The sequence below is a fragment of the Schistocerca piceifrons genome, chromosome 6 (genome assembly GCF_021461385.2).
Source record: "Schistocerca piceifrons isolate TAMUIC-IGC-003096 chromosome 6, iqSchPice1.1, whole genome shotgun sequence".
In the NCBI taxonomy this organism is placed as follows: Eukaryota; Metazoa; Arthropoda; class Insecta; order Orthoptera; family Acrididae; genus Schistocerca; species Schistocerca piceifrons.
The window spans coordinates 585,765,444-585,785,356 of record NC_060143.1 but is presented as its reverse complement, the minus strand read 5'-3'; the positions used below and the strand labels follow the sequence as shown (position 1 = coordinate 585,785,356).

Sequence of the window (19,913 nt, the reverse complement as noted above, 5' to 3'; positions counted from 1 at the left end):
CGTCCATCCATACTTAATGTTAATTTTCTTCAGTCTCTACATTTCTTGTCAGGAACTGTTCCTTTCTTCACTCCCTTTTAATGTTTTTAGCTGTTTTTTCCTGATCTTTCTGTTCTCCCCTACATGTACCACAAACAATTTACTTAGTTTTCTGATAGGGTTAACTCTCATGCTGATTTCTTGTCAATAATCTCTGCCTTTCTTATGGCCCTATCTTCCACCTTTAACTTCTCACCTTTTTTTTTTAAATTGTGTCCCATGTAGTTCCCAACAGTCAGTCTTTCATTCTCATCCCATCCAATAAGTCTCCCCTGACGTAGGGTTATTTGTGACTTCTTAACTCTCCCCATTTCGTAAACCTTGCCAGTCATTTTTCTTCATCCTTCTTCCTTCCCCCTTCAATCCTTCTGCCAGAAGAAGATGCTACTGGCCCTGAAAGATTGCATGTTTACTTAACCCTTATATCTTTTCTTGTGCCAGCACTTGGTGAGTAGATCTTTTATCTATCCACTTACATTTTCAAAAATTGTTTATTTTTGTTGAAATGGTAGAGTTAGGCTGAATTTTAATTCCTGAGTCAAAGTATTCAGATAGGAATTTTCAGTTTCTTGCATGGTGTTCACAAATGACCTACTATAGATCTTTGCACCAGAATATAACACTCCTTTCTGAGCCCGAGAGAGGGATCCACAGTCATTATGGAAATTATTTTTATATTGATTGTATCTGTGAACTCATCCACTGTTGTCATTAATTGCAAGCAAGTGTATGCAAAGTGTTACAGTAATCTTTTATCCAGGATGATACAGTGAGATAGATTTCTAAGTATAGTGCAGGTCAAACTGAGCCTTTTAGTTCACTCATCCACATGATCATGCCACCTCAGTTTATTATTCATCTGGATAATCAGAAACTTCACATATGGAGACTCATACAGTGTATACCCATTAATTTCCATTTCTGGTATGTGTAACTTATTTTCATTTCTTTGGGAGTACATCATACAATTTTTTGAAAGATAAAGGGTTATGCTGTTGGCTATGAACTAGTTGTAAACCTGTTCCATTATTCCCCTGTGTGTGTCAGGTATGACCTTTTATCAATATACTTGTGTCATCAGCAAACATTACAGTTTTTGAAGAGTCCTTCGATATTTCCAGGAAATAATTTACATAGCCCAAGAACAGAAGCAAGCCAAGCACTGAACCTTGCAGCATGCCATATTTAACATGTAGACTGCCATATGTTTCACGGTGGATGTTTCACTACCAGGCTGGGCAAGGCAAACAGCATAAGACACATGGTTCTGATGTGGCCACTGGTGGCCCAACAGCAGTCAACATGTTAATGCTTCCCACTCTTTCAGTTGCATTGTTCCCAACTATTACAGATTCTGTGCAATTATTATTATGCATTCATCATCATAATTAGAAGTTACTAAAAAAATTTGCAGAAATAGAATTTCACAATTTGATGCTCTAAAAAAAAATCTGGACAGATGCTGTTTACATTTTGCTGTAATGATTTTCTTCATGAGTACATAGTAAACCTGCCTACAAATGATTCTGTCACTTCAGCTTACTAAGATAATTACTCTGAATGATGATGAAAAGTTTTTGTTCTGCACGTGTCAGCTTAAAGGATAAGAATAAAACTGTTTTTGGACCAAGTGACATCACAAGGTTCAAGGCAGTTCTCTGTAAGCTGTTGTAGTTGTTCTAGCCACGTGATGTCTCAAGATGTGCAGTTCACCTATTTATCCATACTTAATAATACACTCCATACTGACACTGCTATAATAATGGCTGCCTCTCCTTTAATTTTTTTTTTAAATGTGCCATAAATACATTATTATAGACTCTGAAATTTCTGGTAATTTTGTGGAAGATTGTTCAGTAGTGTTATCCATCATTTTAGAATTCAAAAACGCTATGTGTAAAGTGTTAGCTGCTAAGTATTTTTTAAATTGTTTGTCAAAAATGCAAGAAATTAAACTTTTTTTGTTCCATCAGCAATTGTTAACAGTTTCATGAAGACAAGTCTGACACAAATGATAATGCTGATTTGTTTTACTTACAGTTTTTTTATTCCTGGAAAATGTTCTTTATTTTGGGCCAGAAACTGTCTGAAATCTAGCTTTTAAAGGCCTAAATCAGGCTTATAATTTTTAAGATTTTCCAGGGGAGGTTCCCTCCATCAGCCATACTTGTTATTTTATTTCTGGCAGCCCATCCTCAAGGTTGTCAGCTATGCTACTGTGCCATTTGCTATTAGGACCCCCTATTTTCTCTTGTTAAGATATGACTCATCCGTGCAAGGAGAAGACCTTTAGTTTCATACCATTTCAGTTTCCTTAGCATAATTTTATTATCTATGCAGTCAAAGGCCTTAGTAGGATTACAGAAAATAGTTATTTGTTGTACAGTAGTGAGTCAAAATTACAGTGAAATGTAATGACTTTAATAAATAACTTTGAAAAGCTCTAATTTTTTTATAGGCATTTATACCACTACAAGTACTACAATATCATTTTCAAGTGTACAGAAAAATGCTTTTATTTTTTTTATTTTATTATATTATTTATTTATTTATTTATTTATTTATTTATTTTTGTTTAAATTGTGACTTTTTCATCCATATATTCTTCTGTGAAATAGTGGCACTTATCTACTGAAAGGTTGCATCTGCTAAATGCTTGTACAGCCATTGCTTCCGTAACCCAAGCTCCATGTGTAATGCATTCTAGTGTATTATAAATCCTTAGTCCCATATATAGTGGTTGTGTGAGCATAATATTTTAATATTGTGGTGGAAGTTTGAAATTTTCTTTGTGATGAGTGCTATAATAATGCTTGAAATGGTAAAATTTCAAGGGTATAGTGGTTATTGTAAAGAAAAACCAAAGTTCATAACTGCAGAGGAGGAACGGTTAGTATTGTAAATAGTGGTTGACATGAATTGCTCTGATGCTGATGACAATGCTGTCATTGTCATTGACTATCAAATTCTAGTAGAAAGAACATACTTTGAAGAGTTTCTTTAGAGTATGGGGTACACCATTAAAATAGCTTCTAGGAAATTAATAAAAATTCCAGTGCAGTACCTTTTCAACACAGTTTTAGCAATTTAAAGACGATAAAAAAATTACTTGAGCTGGAATATAGGTGAAGCAGACTGTCAAATTCAGCTATCTTGTCAGCAGACTATGACACAGTTGCTGGATTTCACTTCTGTGACTTATCCACTGAATTTTCTTCACTCAAGGTAAGGAAATGGAAACTGAACTTATAATAAAAACTTAATTTCTAGTAAAAAAATATGTTCTCAGTCCTTATTTATAGCCCTTTCTTATTTCCAATTAATAATTATGCAGTATCAATATTTATTAGGAGCAAATAAAAACTTGATGCTTCAGGATGTTTGACCGATGACCACGCTGTCTGGTCTCCTTCCCCAAACCGACCAACCTTCAGGATGTTTTTTAGTCTAGTTATGCCTAAATTTCTTTTTGCCCCATTTTGGTTTATTTGTTGCTCCATCTACCCATCTGATCTTCAGTATTCTTATGCAGCACATCATTTCAAAATCTTTTGTTCTCTTCCTGCTTGAATTGCCTTTCATCCACATTTCAGTGCCATAGTAGGCTACATTCCAGACAAATACCTCCAGAAAAGATTTTCTAACGCTTTGGGTTATATTAAATGTTCACACATTGTACTTTTTCAGAACAACTTTTCAGGCTATTGCCAGTCTACATTTTATTTCTTCCGTACTTCGGCCATTATCAGGTTTTTTTTGGTCCAATTAACAAAATTCATCCACTGCGTTCAGCATTTAATCTCACAATCTAACATCCTCAGCATCATCTAATTTACCAACTCTTCATTCCATTACCCTTGTTTTACAGTTTCTGACATTCTTCTCATTACCTGTTTTTGAGACAATATCCCACATTGTTAGCAGTCACTGACAGAATTACAATTTCATCGGTGAATTGCAAAGTTCTTATGTCTTCTTCCTGAAATGTAATTCCCTATCAAAATTTCCCTTTTGTTTTCTTCATAGCATGCTCAATTAGAGATTGAATGGTGTTGGGGATAGGCCATATCTTTGTCTCACTTTCTCCTCGACTGCTTCCCTGTAATTTCTTTGAGTCTTATAATTGCAGTGTGGTTTCTCTAGAAGCTATAAATAACTTTTTAATCCCTGTATTTTATCGCTGTTGCCATTAAAAATTCAAAGAGTGTAGTCCAGTCCTCATTGTCAAAAGCTTTCTCTAAATCTGCACATGCTGTAAACATAAGTTTGCCGTTCATTAACATGTTTTCTAGGACATGTAGGGTCATTATTTCCACATATGTTCCTATATTTCTCTGGGCCAAAACTGTTCTTCACCAAGATCTGCATCTAGCAAATTTGCTGTGTGGAACAGCCACGCAGTTAGAGGCATCATGTCACCAATTGCATGCCCCCTCCCGCCAGAGGTTCGAGTCCTCCCTTGGGCATTCGTGTGTGTGTGTGTGTGTGTGTGTGTGTGTGTGTGTGTGTGTTTTGTTCATAGCATAAGTTAGTTTATGTTAGTTTAGTATGTGACATACAAAAGATTTGTAATAGGTCTCATCTTTTTACCTATGTGATCCTCTGCTGCTGTCCCTGTTTCACCCCTGAAAGCAATCCATTCATTTTCTATTGTATTCCTTTCCCCTATTTTAGCCAAACATTGTCTAATGCTCCTTTTGAAACTCTAAACAACCTGTGGTTATTTTAGTTATCCAGGTCCCATCTCCTTAGTTTCCTGTCTTTTTGCAATTTTTCTCTTTTAACCTACAGTTCATAACCAATAAATTATGGTCGGTGTCCACATATGCTCCTTGGAATGAAATATCTATCTTACCATTACATAATCACTCTGAAACCTTTCAGTGTCCTTAGGTCTCGTCCACATATACTGTCTTCTTACATGATCCTTAAATCAAGTATAGGCAATGTTTCAGTTATATCCTTTGCAATATTCTGTCAGGCAGCAACCTTTTCCATTACTTTCCCCAAGTCCATGTTATGTTAGTATTTTCCATGTCTTCCTTTTCATCACAGCTATCTAAACACTGTCCTTCACCCCATCATATATTCTATCACTCTCATCGTCATCTGTGGAGCTAGTAGGCATGTAAAGTAGTACTTCTGTGGTGGCAGTTGGTTTTGTGTCTATCTTTGCTACAATAATGCATTCATTATGCTGTTCATAGTAGTGTACCTGCATTCTTATCATGTTACTCATTATGAGACCTAAACCTGCATTATGTACATCTGATTTTGTGTTGACAACCTGATACTGACCTGACCACAAATCACATTCTTCCTGCTATTGCAGTTCACTAACTCCCTCTACATCTAACATCCATCTATCCATTTACCTTTTTAAATTCTCTAAGCTATCTACCATATTGAGATACCTAACATACCATGCTGTGACCCATAGAATGCCAGTTTTGTTTTCCCTGATGACAACATCCACCTGAGTAGTCCCCATCCAGAGATGCAAGTGGGAGACTACTTTACCTCTAGAGTATTTTACCTGAGAGGACACCATTTTCATTTAACTGTTCAGTACAGCAGAACACCTTTGAGAAAAAAAAGTCACAACAGTAGTTTCCCCTTGGTTTCAGCCTTTCGCAGTTCCAGCATGCCATGTTGGTTGATGCTACAAGGCCAGGTCAGTCAGTCATCCAGCAACTACTGAAAAAGCTGCTGCCCCTTTTCATGAGGTACAGCATAATCTGTCCTCTTCACAGACATCTTCACAGACAGTCCTTCATTGTGGTTGCACCTATGATATGACTATCTGTATCGTTTCATCTCTATAGCTGATTTAAGAAATATTTTTTCAATAAAACTTCATTTTTAATCAACCTACCTTACAAATTACAAAATTTCCTAAATGTATGTAGTAAACATTGAAATATTGCAGAAAAATTGCTTTTCAGGAAGGGGGTGAAGCCTTAGTAGTTCTGCCAAGGTCACAGGATCACATTGATACGTCTCTGAGTGGGGAGTGTCAACAAAGAGTTGCTTGTACTAAGTTCATTGTTGTGTTACCCATAACTGTGCTACAACCATTGTTTTGCAGTTATTAAGAATTACTGTACTTTACGAAAGGGTTGAGAATGGCCTTTTCCTAGCATATCACATCTTCTGATTCTCAGAGGAGTGCCCATGTTTCTGAGTCAGATCCATATGCCTGGAAGATTGCCTTTTGGCAATCCATCTTTTGATTATTCTGTGCTTTTTTACTGTCAAGTACATAGCACACAAATCACAGCAACTTTTCTTCCTGCTACCATCCATAATAACTTCCTGTTGATGATATAAACAAGTTTCAAAATCCAAAAATGTAACTGCCATAAAATAATTGCTAAATATTTCACACTGTACAATATACTTTCTGTTGGATGTTGTCTCGAGTACTGAAATCTGTTGCCTGGACCTCTGACCTGTTAAGCATGCACTATAGTCCTGAGTTTACTGAAAAATCAAGAAAGTTCACTGATTTACTGCACACACAAATGGATCCAGCCTCCGGGCGTGATTCAGAGAATAGGTCCAACGGGTAGGGCCAGCATGATACTGGAAAATGACAGACCAGATTCATCAACAGTGTCCACGGAAATGGCCTGCGGTTCTGGCCTGTCACAAAAATCCACTTGCGTGCCCAGCTTTTAGAGAGCACTGAGAAGAATGAAATAAGGTAATAATTCTGTATACCTCCTATTAATTTCTGCAAAAAGGACTCAACAGAAGATAAGGCAAATTGCTGTCCTGTATCACTTCCACTAGTGTTCTCTAGAGTAATTGGAAAGATTGTGGCCAGAAAAATTGAAAATTTTGTTACAAAAAACATTATTATTTGTAAAAGTCAATGTGCTTTGTAGAAACAGAAAAATTCTATAAACAGCATAAGTGCATTTGCAGAAAAGGTAAGGTCCTCATTAGATGGGGGTAGAAGGTCTGTGGCTGTTGGTTTCCTGTACATGGCAAAATCATGCTTGTATTCATTCCTGTCTGTCAGATCGAGGAAATTTATAGACTGATTCACTTAATATTGTACTGTAAAGTTTGTGTTTGTATGGTGAGAGCTGAATTCAGCTGGTAGACAGTCTATGTCATTTACGATGTCATTGAACATAGGTCAGTATCAACAACATATCTTTTATAGTAAATTACTTTTTCTGTCAGTTTGCTTTTACCCTTTAAAAATTTGTTAACTAAGCGATTTATAGAAATATGCGATAGGAGACTACACAAAGTGTTACCCATTGCAGAGCCTTCTTTCTGTTGGTAGTTTTTGTTATTGAAGGTTAAGTACTTCTGCCATTGGCGTCCCTGCACTCACCTGTGTTTAAAATGTAACAGCTGAAAGTTTCATTATTGTATGTCAGTTAGTTATTGTTCAGTGCTATATTGAGTTGAATTTTGTGTGAAACTCAAGAAAACCCTTACAGAGACAGATGGTGATGAATGCTAAAGCCATACTCGGTGTCACATATGTTACACACAGTTTAAAAATGGCCCATCAATGTGTACCAATGATGCTCATGTCAAGAACGTCAACAGAACTGTGCATGCCAATGGAACACTGAATGTCCAAGAGATTGCAGAAGAATGTAACATTTCAATTGGATCATGTTGTGAAATCCTGATACAACATCTTGGAATGCATTGTGTTGCTGTCAAGTTCATCCCACAGCTCATGAGTCAAGACTGGACAGACCTTTGCCTCACAATCTGTGAAGAACTTTTAGATCACTCAAATGAGAAGAAGATGTTCCTTAAGAGAATCATAACTGGTGATGAGATGTGGGCCTACGGTTATTATGTTGAGACCGTGGTTCAGTCTTCACTGTGGGTCGGGAAAGGTTCTCCAAGACCAAAAAAAGCTGCTCAAGTCAGGCAAATGTCAAAGCCATGCTCATAGTTTACTCTGACTTTGAAGGATTAGTTCATCACAAATTTGTGCGACAGGAACAAACTGTTAATCAGTAGTACCATCAGGATGTGTTGTGATGCCTGCGAGAAAATATGAGAAGGAAATAGCCTGAAATGTGGTGAGAAAATTCATGGCTCTTGCATCACAATAACACACCTGCACGTTCTTCCCTGTTGGTGCATGACTAACAAAATCACTGTGCTGCCTCATCCTACATACTCTCCAGACCTGGCCCATATGGACTTTTTTTTTATTCCCAAAGTTGAAATCCCCATCAAAAGGACAAAGATTTGCAACAATAGATGAGATAAAAGAAAATTCACAGATAGGGCAAGAGGTGTACCAATACTGCTTCCGAATGTGGAAATGGCATTGGGAGCAGTGTATCAATTGTGGAAGAGAGTATTTCAAATGAAACGTTGCACAATAAGTAAAAGGTAAGCATAGAAAAATTTTGTGGGCAAAGTTCCAGAATTTTTTGAACAGGCTCGTGCACTGTAAGGGGTGGGGTAGGAGGACACACCTTGAAGGAATCAGGAATTACCAAAAAATAATAGAAGTCAGTAGACTTGATGTACACGTACAGACAAACAAATGATTACAGTTTCGGAAACATTGGATGATTTATTCAAGAGAAAGAGTTTCGCAACACATTGGGCACCTTCTGGCCCTTATGCAAGCAGTTATTAGGCTTGGCATTGATTGATAGAGTTGTTAGATGTCTTCCTGAAGGATATAATGCCAGACTCTGTACAATTGACATGTTAGATCATCAAAATCCTGAGTTGGTTGAAGGGTACAACCCATAATGCTCCAAACATTCTCAATTGTGGTGAGACCCAGTGCCCATTTTGGCCAAGGTGGCATTTGGCAAGCATGGAGACAAGCAGTAGAAACTCTCACCATGTGTACGGTAGGTGGGCTTTATCTGGCTGATCATTGGGGTCCAGTTCAAAGCGGGACTCATCACTGAAGGGAATTCTATTCCAGTCAATGAGATTCGAGACCAAAGACACATCTAGAGACACCCAGGGCAGTGACAGTGATGGTATACCAACCTGATTGTCACAGACCATATGGCCCAACAGCCAGGTGCATTAATCTGGGGTACCATTTTATTCCATAGTAGGACCTTTTTGATTGTCATCAATGACACCCTTACAGCACAGTCGAGTGTCAACAATATTGTACACACCATTTCGTTGTCCTACATGGCAAGCTACCCTCAGCTTACATTTCAGCAAGATATGCCTGCTCACACATAGTGAGGGCTTCTACTGCTTGTATTTATATGTACCAAACCCTACCTTGGCCAGCAAGGTTCGCCAGATCTCTCTCCAATTGAGAATGTTTGGAGCATTAAGGGGAGGGCTGAGGGCCCAGCTCAGGATTTTTATGATCTAACATGCCAACTGGACAGAATTTGGTACGATATCCCTTAGAAGAACATTCAACAACTCTATCAATCCGTGCCAAGCCGAATAATTACTTGCATGATGATCAGGGGTGAACCAATGTGTTATTGACTTCCACAATTTGTGAAGCTCTTCCTCTTGATTAAATTATCCAGTTTTTCTGAAACTATAATCATTTGTTAGTCTGTAGATGTACATCACTTCCTCCAAGTTCCATCCCATCCAGAAATCCTTCATGATGTGTCACCTTTTCTTTTCTTTCCTTTTCTTTTTATTTCATCTTCTTCTTCTTCTTTTCAAGTGTATCTTTTCCTCAAATGAGAAATAGTTATGTGTGAGGAGACAATTAGGTGTATGAATAATGAGATAGTGATTTTGGGATTGGAAGGACATTGAGAGAGAGGTAGTGTTCAATAGCAACAATGCCATGGGCATGGGGAATGTTGGTTTAGAGGGAGATGGCATCAACAGTGACTAGTAGGAATCCACGTGATAATGCAGTGGGGATAGTCAAGAGTCTCTCAAGGTAGTAGTTCGTATGTTTAATATGGGAGGCTGGAGGTGTTGGTTAACAAGAATGGAGAGTTTTTCAATGGGCTTACAGAAACCAGATAGAATGGGGCATCCATGATTGTTGGATGTATGGATTTTGGGAAGCATGTATAAGGTTAGTGTGTGAGCAATCATTCAAGGGAGGAGGGAGGTGGGTTCGGGGGAAGGATTCTGGAATGCTAGACTTCTGGGATGGGGTCTCTAGGGCAGGGGCCTGTGGTGGGAAGAGCCAGATAATTGGTGGATGCCTTCTGTCAGGTAGTTGCTGTATTCATCATGACTTGCAGAACCTTGTCTGCAGGATCAGTCTCGAGGTTGTGGATGCATTTCTTTCTTCCATTGAGAGGTAATGGACTTGGGGAAGGATGATGATGATGATGATGATGATTATGATTATGAGGTGTAGTTGCAGGTAAGGAATTCCTAGAAGGTAACTAGACAGTGGTTAGGTGGTAGAGGAGGAGAGTCACAGTTGGTTGTATGTATGTACTGGAAGAGGCAAGATTCAGTGTTGAGATTGGATTGGCTATGGTAGGAGGGATTGGATTGGTTTTGGTAGGAGGGATTGGTAGCTAAAAAAGTGTTTCCACTGTGGGGATCAGGAGACGGAGAGTAGGTCTTTGATGAGTCCAGCACGGTTGAACTTGGGTGTGGGGCTGAAGGTGAGGCCTTTGGATAGGACTAAAATTTCTGCAGGATTGAAGTTTTTGGTGGCTAAGCTCACAAGTGTTTTGAGTCTGTTTAGATTTGGATATTGTTATATGTTGGGAAGGAGTTGGGAAGGGTATTACTGCAGGAAAAGGTCGGCAATTGAGGGTCTGGATGCTATGAAGGATTGACATGGAGGCCACTGGTGGTAGGATAGGTGTTGATGGGTAGTGGTGCTCTGATCAAAGCAGAAAATTATATTTCACCTCCAAATCAACCATCATCCTCTACACATTACTTCCATCATCATTTTACATCTGTCTCTGTTTTTCTTGTGCACAGTGATCACTAACACATGAATAAAAGACAAAACTTAATGTATTCACTGGAGTATGGGCATAAGTCTGAAATGTTTTAAATAAGCTACCTTCAGAAGTGACTGGGGGGTGTAGTGGCTAGCATTGCTGCCTTTGGATCATGGGGTCCCGGGTTCAATTCCTGGCTGGGTTGGGGATTTTCTTTGCCCGGGGACTGGGAGTTTGTGTTGTCCTCATCATTTGATCATCATCATTATTCATTACAGTGGCTATATTGGACTGTGAAAAAATTGGGATTTTGTATGGGCACTGATGACCGCACAGTTGAGCGTCCCACAAACCAAACATCATCATCTTCAGAAGTGGCTGGTAGCAGATTTTCTTTAATATTATCCTTCATCTAATTGACTCATTCTTTGGCAGAATGAACATGTAGCTACAGCCAAAACGTAGCCGATGATGAAGCCACAGGCTTTGAAATGCATAATGCAATAAATAATATATTAAAATGACTGAAGGAGGCTTCTTAACTGAAATATTCATACAAACAACAGCCAAAGCGTAAGCATCAACAATGAAAAATTTAAACGACTGTTGGCGTAAATCTACCAGCTGCTGTATAGGTTTAATACATCACAATACTTTTTGTGTTAGTGCACATTTAGTGATGGCTGCTTACCATATTATCAACTGTGAGTGACATTTGGGGAAATACAGCTAATATTGTATAAGGAACACTGTCAGTGTTGCTTATTTTTCTATCAGTTTTTCTGTAGTGTGTCAAAAGCAGAAAATGAGTCTCCTAATGGTATCTGCCAGTGTCTTAAGCTGTTGAAGACTGTGCAATCAAAAGATGTTGTGTCAGACAGAGAGAGCTAACTATTGTGCATGTGTCCGTGTGCATGCACGCATTTGCGTATTTGTTTGTGTGTGTCATAAATCTGGAGGCTCTGCGCAAGGGGAGACATTTACCAGAGATAACCCAGGGTATCGCATCCATCCATCTAACCAAGGAGTTCAGAGTGCTGTCTTAAACTGAAACTGTTGGCGCAGGATCCAAAGAAATGCCCCCTCCCCTCTCCCTCCAGGCAAGACTAATATAATCCTTGTGACCAAATGACAAAGCATTCAAAACAAAGTGTTAGAGATTGACACAGACATAAAAGGCAATGGAGGTCACTTTATTACTAGGTACAGAAAGATTGCTTAACTCAGAAATAGACATCACTGACATTTTTGGCCAATAAAAAGGATAGGCTCATGAAAATGGAGGTTGTGTATATGCCACAGTGGACACAAAACTCAAATACACCATGGTAGTAATAGACGGTACATGTGAGAGTGTTTCTGCGAGACTCAGTATCAAGGGTGGGCATAAACACATCATTAGATCGTTGCATTGACGCCAGACTCAACCCCAGATGTGACTTGAAACTTCAGAGAAAACCTCATTTCACTATTATTTATGTTCACCTTTCACACTTTCATCATTGGAGGTGACTTTGAACATCCTAAAATCAATTGGGATGATTATAGTTTTTTAAGTGGTGAGGGTGTGGCATGATATCTTGTGAAACAATACTAAATAGCTTCTCAGAAAACTTAACAGAGCAGATAATTTGGAATTCCACACATCATGGAAATAAGTTGGATCTCTTTAAGGATATCCTCATCAAATCTGGTATCAGTGACCCCTGAGGCAGTTGTACCAATAATGATTACCAAAGCACAAAGTGCAACTAAAATAGTTGAAAAGTCCAGTAAACTAGATACAGACAGTGGTGCACATCTCAAACTGGAACACAACATGTAGCTCTGGGAAGGAACATCTAGAGGAACCATAACTGTTGACGGTACACAGAACAGATGTGTATATTGCTGAACATCATGTGATGGGAGGAGGGCTTTGGCATGTAGTCTCTGTAAAGAAACAGCAGTTACTGTACTACTAGTGTAAAGCAAAGCATAGATCTATAGATAGAAAAATTTCAATTGAAATACACTGGCAATGCTTGAATTCTTAAATTACCATAGCAGAACCTTATCAAAATACCCCAACAAAATTCTGGTCACATCTATGCGCTTTAGTGGCACTAAAGTTAGTATCTAGCCATTCATAGATCAAACAGAAACTGAAAGTGAGAGTTGAAAAGCAAAAACAGGAATGCTGAAGACTATTACCAAATCTTCCTTTACACAGAAAGTTACAGAAGTACTGTCCCACTTTAAATTTCCACCCCTGCAAAGATAAATGATACATATATTAGTGAATATTCCACTGAGAATATCTGGAATGGTCAAAATTGGACAATACTGCAGTCTGATTGAATCCCAATTAGATTCTATACAGCATTTAAGACTGAATTTGCCCTTCTTTTAACCATAATTTAGATTGCTTGAACAAAAAACTATGCTTGTTGGTTGGAAGAAAGCACAGTTCATGGCCATCTACAAGAAGGATGGCAGAAATGGTCCACAAAACTGCCATCCAATATATCTGTCACCTAAGATGTGCTATATGACACAAGCTGCACAAGTATTCAGTCAGATCTTGAGAAGGCAACAAACCAGTGCAAATATTGACAACTAGCTTTAAATGTTCAGAACTGTAAATTGTGCACTTAAAAAAATGCAAAAATGTGCTATCTAATGGCTACAATGTCAGTGAGTCACAATTTAAAACACTCAATTTGCAGAAACACCAGCATGTAACATATTGTGAATACACACATTGAAACAATTATACAGATTCACTCATAGGTAAAGAAGCTGGCAGACTTAGGTCCATTCATATAATACTTAGAAAAAGCAGCTAGTCAACAAAGGATATTGCTTACAAAACACTTCTGCAAACTATCCAAGAATAGTGCTTAAGTGTGTTGGGCCTGTACCTGGTAACTGTAACAGAGGATTTTGAGTGTGTACAAAGAAGGGTGGCAAGGTTGTATGACTCACATGAGTATGTCCAAAAATGTTGAAAAACCTGAAGTGGCAGACACATGAAGGTACCAATTAACCCTGAAAGTCCTATGATTAGCTTAATTACAATGTGCACAAAGGTCTTTCAGCAATCATTCTTCATGTACTCTATATGCAAATGGTATGAGATAACACCCTAACAAATGCTACAACTGGAAGTACCTTCTGCAGTGTTCTACACAGTGGTTTACAGAATATAGATGTAGATGTTAGATGCTGTTGCAATGACTGAACCTTGCATTAGCTCCACTTCTGCATTATTCAAGTTAACAATGCTTACCTGGAATTTTGCACTCATAATTTCTTCAGGCATGTGGACAGTCATTCTTTTTATATATAATGGTCTCTTATGTCTTGTATCTTGCCTACTCATCGAATATGGGGTGCCTAGGAAACCTGCTTTCTCTGATCGCTACACAACAATTCAAACAAATCATATTAATGAAGTTTATTACAAAAGGAAATGATAATTCTTAACTTTGTGAACTACAGATGTGTTGCAAGCAAAGGGCGACAGACAAAATAAGAAATCTCTTCAGTATAGACAATGCTACAGAATAGAAGCGAACTGACTAGTCTTGATGCTATTCTTGAAATCGCTGCTATGGAACTCAGAGAACTGGGTCACAGCCACGTGGCGCGGTGCTTATGTCCTCTTCATGTAGAGGGTGCAGCCATTGCATCGTCATCCTAGAGAGGGCTCGGTCAGCATACCATTTCCTGACGTCTTCTTCACAGACCTCTCTGCTCTAATGTTCCTGCCTGGCATGCCAGAACTTGACTTTACACCGGAAAAAGTCAAACAAATCTCCACATGATGGCAGTCATGTTAAGAACTAACAATCTCTAATGTGCTTCAGCACCCTCATGGTTATAGAAAGAGTTTATCCTCTTCCCACAGGGATGTGCTTGCATTAATGAAATGTACGTCACATCACAACAGCATAGCTCTGTTGCTGCTCAGTTTTCCAATTACCTTAGTGACACTAATTCATCTTTGAGGCTGACCATTAGAACTTCCATTGTACAAAAAATCTTTGTGGCCTAGCCAAAGCTATCATTTTGTTGTGTGTATCTGCATGTGGTTATGTGATTAAATGGTGGGCATAGAAAGTAGCAGGGAATTTAACCATGGCATATCTTTGTTATGTCTCTCTACATCTCTCATCATTATTATTTTGGCCATGTCTTCATCTTGACCTATTATAAAGTCCATCATGTCTTCACATGTGTGCACTTTGTTTCCATCCAGCTTCTAATCATACACTTTCACTGCTGCCAGCTTTCCACATTGATCATATGAAACCACAACAAAGGAATCTGAGACCACCTTCATCACGGAGAAACATTTTTTTTCCGTGGTAATTAACAGTACTGAAGAGGCCTTCAGAAATGTAATCAGTGGCATTTACAGTGATTATTGTTTCTCATAGTAGTAGCCCTTCCAATCTGTCTGGTTTCACCCTCAAAGTCTGCACTCTTGGTGTTGGTTTCCATCTTTGAAATTCTGTATGAAGTGCTTTTCCATTGCATGTACCAAGCATTGCATTGTTGATGTTTAGGAATATCTCTGTCGCACATTCCTGCCTGTCCTTGTGTGGTGACTGATAGTTCCTGCATAACCTTAAAGAAAGTGATGGTCTGGACTATTAGTAATAGGAGGCCTGTGTAGCTCTTCTAAAAACTTAATTGCTGTCCTTATTACACTACTGGCCATTAAAATTGCTACACCAAGAAGAAATGCAGATGATAAATGGGTATTCATTGGATAAATGTATTATACTAGAACTGACATGTGATTACATTTTCATGCAATTTGGGTGCATAGATCCTGAAAAATCAGCACCCAGAACAACCACCTCTGGCCGTAATAATGGCCTTGATACGCCTGGGCATTGAGTCAAACAGAGCTTGGACGGCGTGTACAGGTACAGCTGCCCATGCAGCTTCAGTACGATACCTCAGTTCATCAAGAGTAGTGACTGGTGTATTGTGACGAGCCAGTTGCTCGGCCACCATTGACCAGACGTTTTCAATTGGTGAGAGATCTGGAGAATGTGCTGGTCAGGGCAGCAGTCAAACATTTTCTGTATCCAGAAAGGCCCGTACAGGACCTGCAACGTGCAGTTGTGCATTATCCTGCTGAAATGTAGGTTTTCTCAGGGATCGAATGGAGGGTAGAGCCACGGGTCATAAGACATCTGAAATGTAACGTCCGCTGTTCAAAGTGCCGTCAATGCGAACAAGGGGTGACCTAGACGTGTAACCAATGGCACCCCATACCATCACGCCGGGTGATACGCCAGTATGGCGATGACGAATACACCTTCCAATGTGCATTCACTGCGATGTCGCCAAACACGGATGCAACCATCATGATGCTGTAAACAGAACCTGGATTCATCCCAAAAAATGACTTTTTTCCATTCGTGCACCCAGGTTCGTTGTTGAGTACACCATCACAGGCGCTCCTCTCTGTGATGAAGCGTCAAGGGTAACCGCAGGCACGGTCTCCGAGCTGATAGGCCATGCTACTGCAAACGTCGTCGAACTGTAGTGCAGATTGTTGTTGTGTTGCAAATGTCCCCATCTGTTGACTCAGGGATCGAGACATGGCTGCACGATCTGTTACAGCCATGCAGATAAGATGCCTGTCATCTTGACTGCTAGTGATACGATGCCATTGGTATCTAGCATGGCGTTCCAAATTACCCTCTTTAACCCACCGATTCCATATTCTGCTAACAATCATTGGATCTCGACCAACGCAAGCAGCAATGCCGTGATACGATAAACCGCAATCGCGATAGGCTACGTGATGGTACGCGTTTCTCCTCCTTACACGAGGCATCACAACAACGTTTCACCAGGCAACGCCGCTCAACTGCTGTTTGTGTATGGGAAATTGGTTGGAAACTTTCCTCATGTCAACACGTTGTAGGTGTTGCCACCAGTGCCAACCTTGTGTGAATGCTCTGAAAAGCTAATCATTTGCATATCACAGTTTCTTCTTCCTGTCAGTTAAATTTTGCATCTGTAGCACATCATCTTCATGGTGTAGCAATTTTAATGGCCAGTAGTGTACTTCATCGGATATATCACAACATTCCAATCTACCAATAATTGCACACCCAACCTTACAATATAAGCCATTAGAAAATACACCTAATGCACCTTGTCTAACAACAAATAACAATGCTTCCCTGTGGGAACTGCTTACACTGTGTCTATAGGCATTGGTATTCATTTTTTCAATGCTTGACGGATTCTCCATTCTCGATTCATATGCTGTGGAGTTGCTTACTGGAAAATATTACAGTGCTTTTCCTCTTGTACTACTTCAAAAGTGAGTGTTCAGATTCATTTTATATATTTTTTGAGATTGCACGATGTACCATAAGTAACTAAATTTTATTCCTCAAGTTAAATATTGTTGCATAATTTTTTTTAAAAAAGTCACTCCAGTACCCAGAAGTTGCTACATTCTTCAATTTCTTGAAAAAACATAATGTGAAAAATTTGAACTGCAGGTACTAGTGGCAAGTTTGTAATTACTCACAAATCTATCTCATTTTCACTGACCCAGGTTCAGCCTGAATCTATCAGATGTTGACTTTTACATTTAATTTCTGTGTGGCAGTCTGTAAATGAACTGTGAAGCTGACTGCTCTGTGGTTTCTCTTTTTATAGGTTGACTTGCCAGTCTCTCCACTTGAAGATACTCTTCAGCTAGTGCTGATAAGCTTGGAGAGGCACACACAGAATAAAACCTCTGAAGGTGTGACCACATCTGACACACACACTACTGCTGATAAGTTAGTGAGCACTACAGCAAGCAAAGAAGAAAAAGAAGACAAAAGTAAAATATACTCCACCATAAGTAAAACGGCTTTGAATATTGTACCTACTTGCCCAGTAGCAGATTTTCAGCAGTTGTTGCTTGATAAATGTAAAAACGTACCTTTTGATAAATCGGACTCTGAGAAGAATTGTCAAAGAACACTGTTAGAAGAGTGTCTAAATGCATTTTGCCACCCAACAGTCATCACAGCAGTCAGAGATGTACTTCTGAAAACAGATAAACAGACAAATTTAAGATGACAGGAACTGACCTTCTCATTAATATTTTTGTACAAGGCAACACAGTCAACCATTTCCAAAACCCATTCGCAGCATATTTTATTTCCTCTTTTTTTCTGGTCCATGTAAGAGTTTCCTGCAGTTAAATTTGTTATTTGGTATTCCATTAATTGCAATGAATTATGTAATTGTGTAAAGAATGTTTCGTTAAATAATATGTACACTCAATAGAAACTTTAAAATGCTTAGACAGATAAGTGAAGATGCAATTTTACCACTTCAAATTAGTTGTTAATTAGCAGATGCAGAGTCTGCTGTGTCTGTCAGAAAAATGAGCAATGATTTCAGTGTGATATCCATTGTATAACTGTTTTGTTGTTTCTTTCTTCCTTTTTTTTTAAGTACATGTGTTTTGCATATTTTTATAATAAATTGTAGGATTTTACAAGCCTTATGGTAATTCCACATCTACGTACATACTCAACAAACCATTGTGAAAGACATAGCAGAGTGTTCTCAGCATGATACCACATGTCAGGGTTCCTTCCCATTCCTATCACCTATGAAGTGAGGGAGAAACCAATGCATAAATGCCTCTGTGTATGCTGTAATTTTTCTAATTGTCTCTTCAAGATTTGTGTGTGACTGTTAAGTTGGAAGCTGAAGAATATATCTAGATTATTCACTTAATATGATACTTGAAATGTTGTAAGTAGACATTCATGGAATGATTTTCATCTGTCTTCTAGAGTGTACCAACTCAGCTGTTTCAACACTTTTGTGACACTCCCCCTTTAGTAAAACAAACATGTAACCATTTTTGCTACCCTTACTTTGCATATGTTCAATATCCCTTTTAGTCCTACTTGTTATGTGTCCCACACACTTGAGCAGTATTCTAAAAGGGGCTACTCAAGTGATTTTTAAGCAGTCTTGTATCTAGGCTGACTGGGTTTTCTTCCTAGTTTCCTGCCATTGAACCAAAGTCAGCCACCTGCTTGCCTACAAATGAGTGTATTTGATCATTTCTTTTCATATCTGTACACATTATTTATAGCCAGTTATTTGTATCTGTTGACTGGTTCTAATTGAGACCCATTAATATTGTAGCCATAGTGTTCTGCATTTTTTCATTTTGTGAACTGCATGTTTCTGTGCATGTAAAGCAAGTTGCTTATCTCTGCACTAATTTGAAATTGTATCAAAATCTGATTGAATATTTTTGCAACATTAGGAAAAGGATAGATTGCTTCTCGCTATGAAGATGACCTGTTGAGTTGCAGACAGGCACAACAAAAAGACTGTTACACATTATAACTTTTGGCCAAAGCCTTCTCCAGCATAGCAAATGCCCATGCATTCACACATGCAAGCACACCTCACACACACACACACACACACACACACACACACACACACACACACACACACACACGACCACCACCATCTTCAATTCTGACAGGAATGCAACTGTCATGTGAATAGCAATCTGGAGTCAGGTGGAGAAGAGGAAGAGGGAGGGATAGTAGGGAACGGATAGGGTGAGAGAAGACAGCTGCCTTCTGAGACATGCAGGGACTAGAGACTGCCAGGTGCAGCATCGGGTGGTGGGGTGTTGGGGGAAAAAACAGGGAGCAGAAAAGGAAAGGAGAAGGGAAGGGGAAAGGGTGGGCAGGTACATTTGCAGACAGCAGCACACAAAGAGGGTGGAGGATTGTGAAAAGGGAGGAGGTGATAGAATGAGGGGGTGGAAGCTGTTGGGTGGAAGCTATACGGACAACAGGTTATTGTAGATTGAGGGTCAGATAATTTTGGGTGTGGAGAATGTGTTGTAAGGTTAACTCTCATCTGTGCAGTTCAGAAAAGCAAGCGGTGGAAGGGAGGATTGAGATGACCCAAGCTGTGAAGCAGCCATTGGAATCAAGCTTGTTAAGGTCA

At 39.0% G+C, this 19,913-nt stretch overlaps 1 protein-coding gene across 2 annotated transcripts in view; it reads left to right on the top strand.

Moving 5' to 3' along the window:
* Positions 1-18,354, top strand: part of LOC124802862 (HSPB1-associated protein 1) — a 95,377-nt gene extending 77,023 nt beyond the window's left edge. The window contains exon 7 of one of the 2 annotated variants that reach the window (XM_047263897.1): positions 17,586-18,354. In XM_047263897.1, coding sequence (XP_047119853.1) covers positions 17,586-17,996 — 411 coding nt within the window. In that variant the 3' untranslated portion in view covers positions 17,997-18,354. The remainder of the gene's footprint in view (positions 1-17,585) is intronic. The other variant, XM_047263899.1, reaches the window with a different exon arrangement.
* The last annotated feature ends 1,559 nt before the right edge of the window (positions 18,355-19,913 follow it).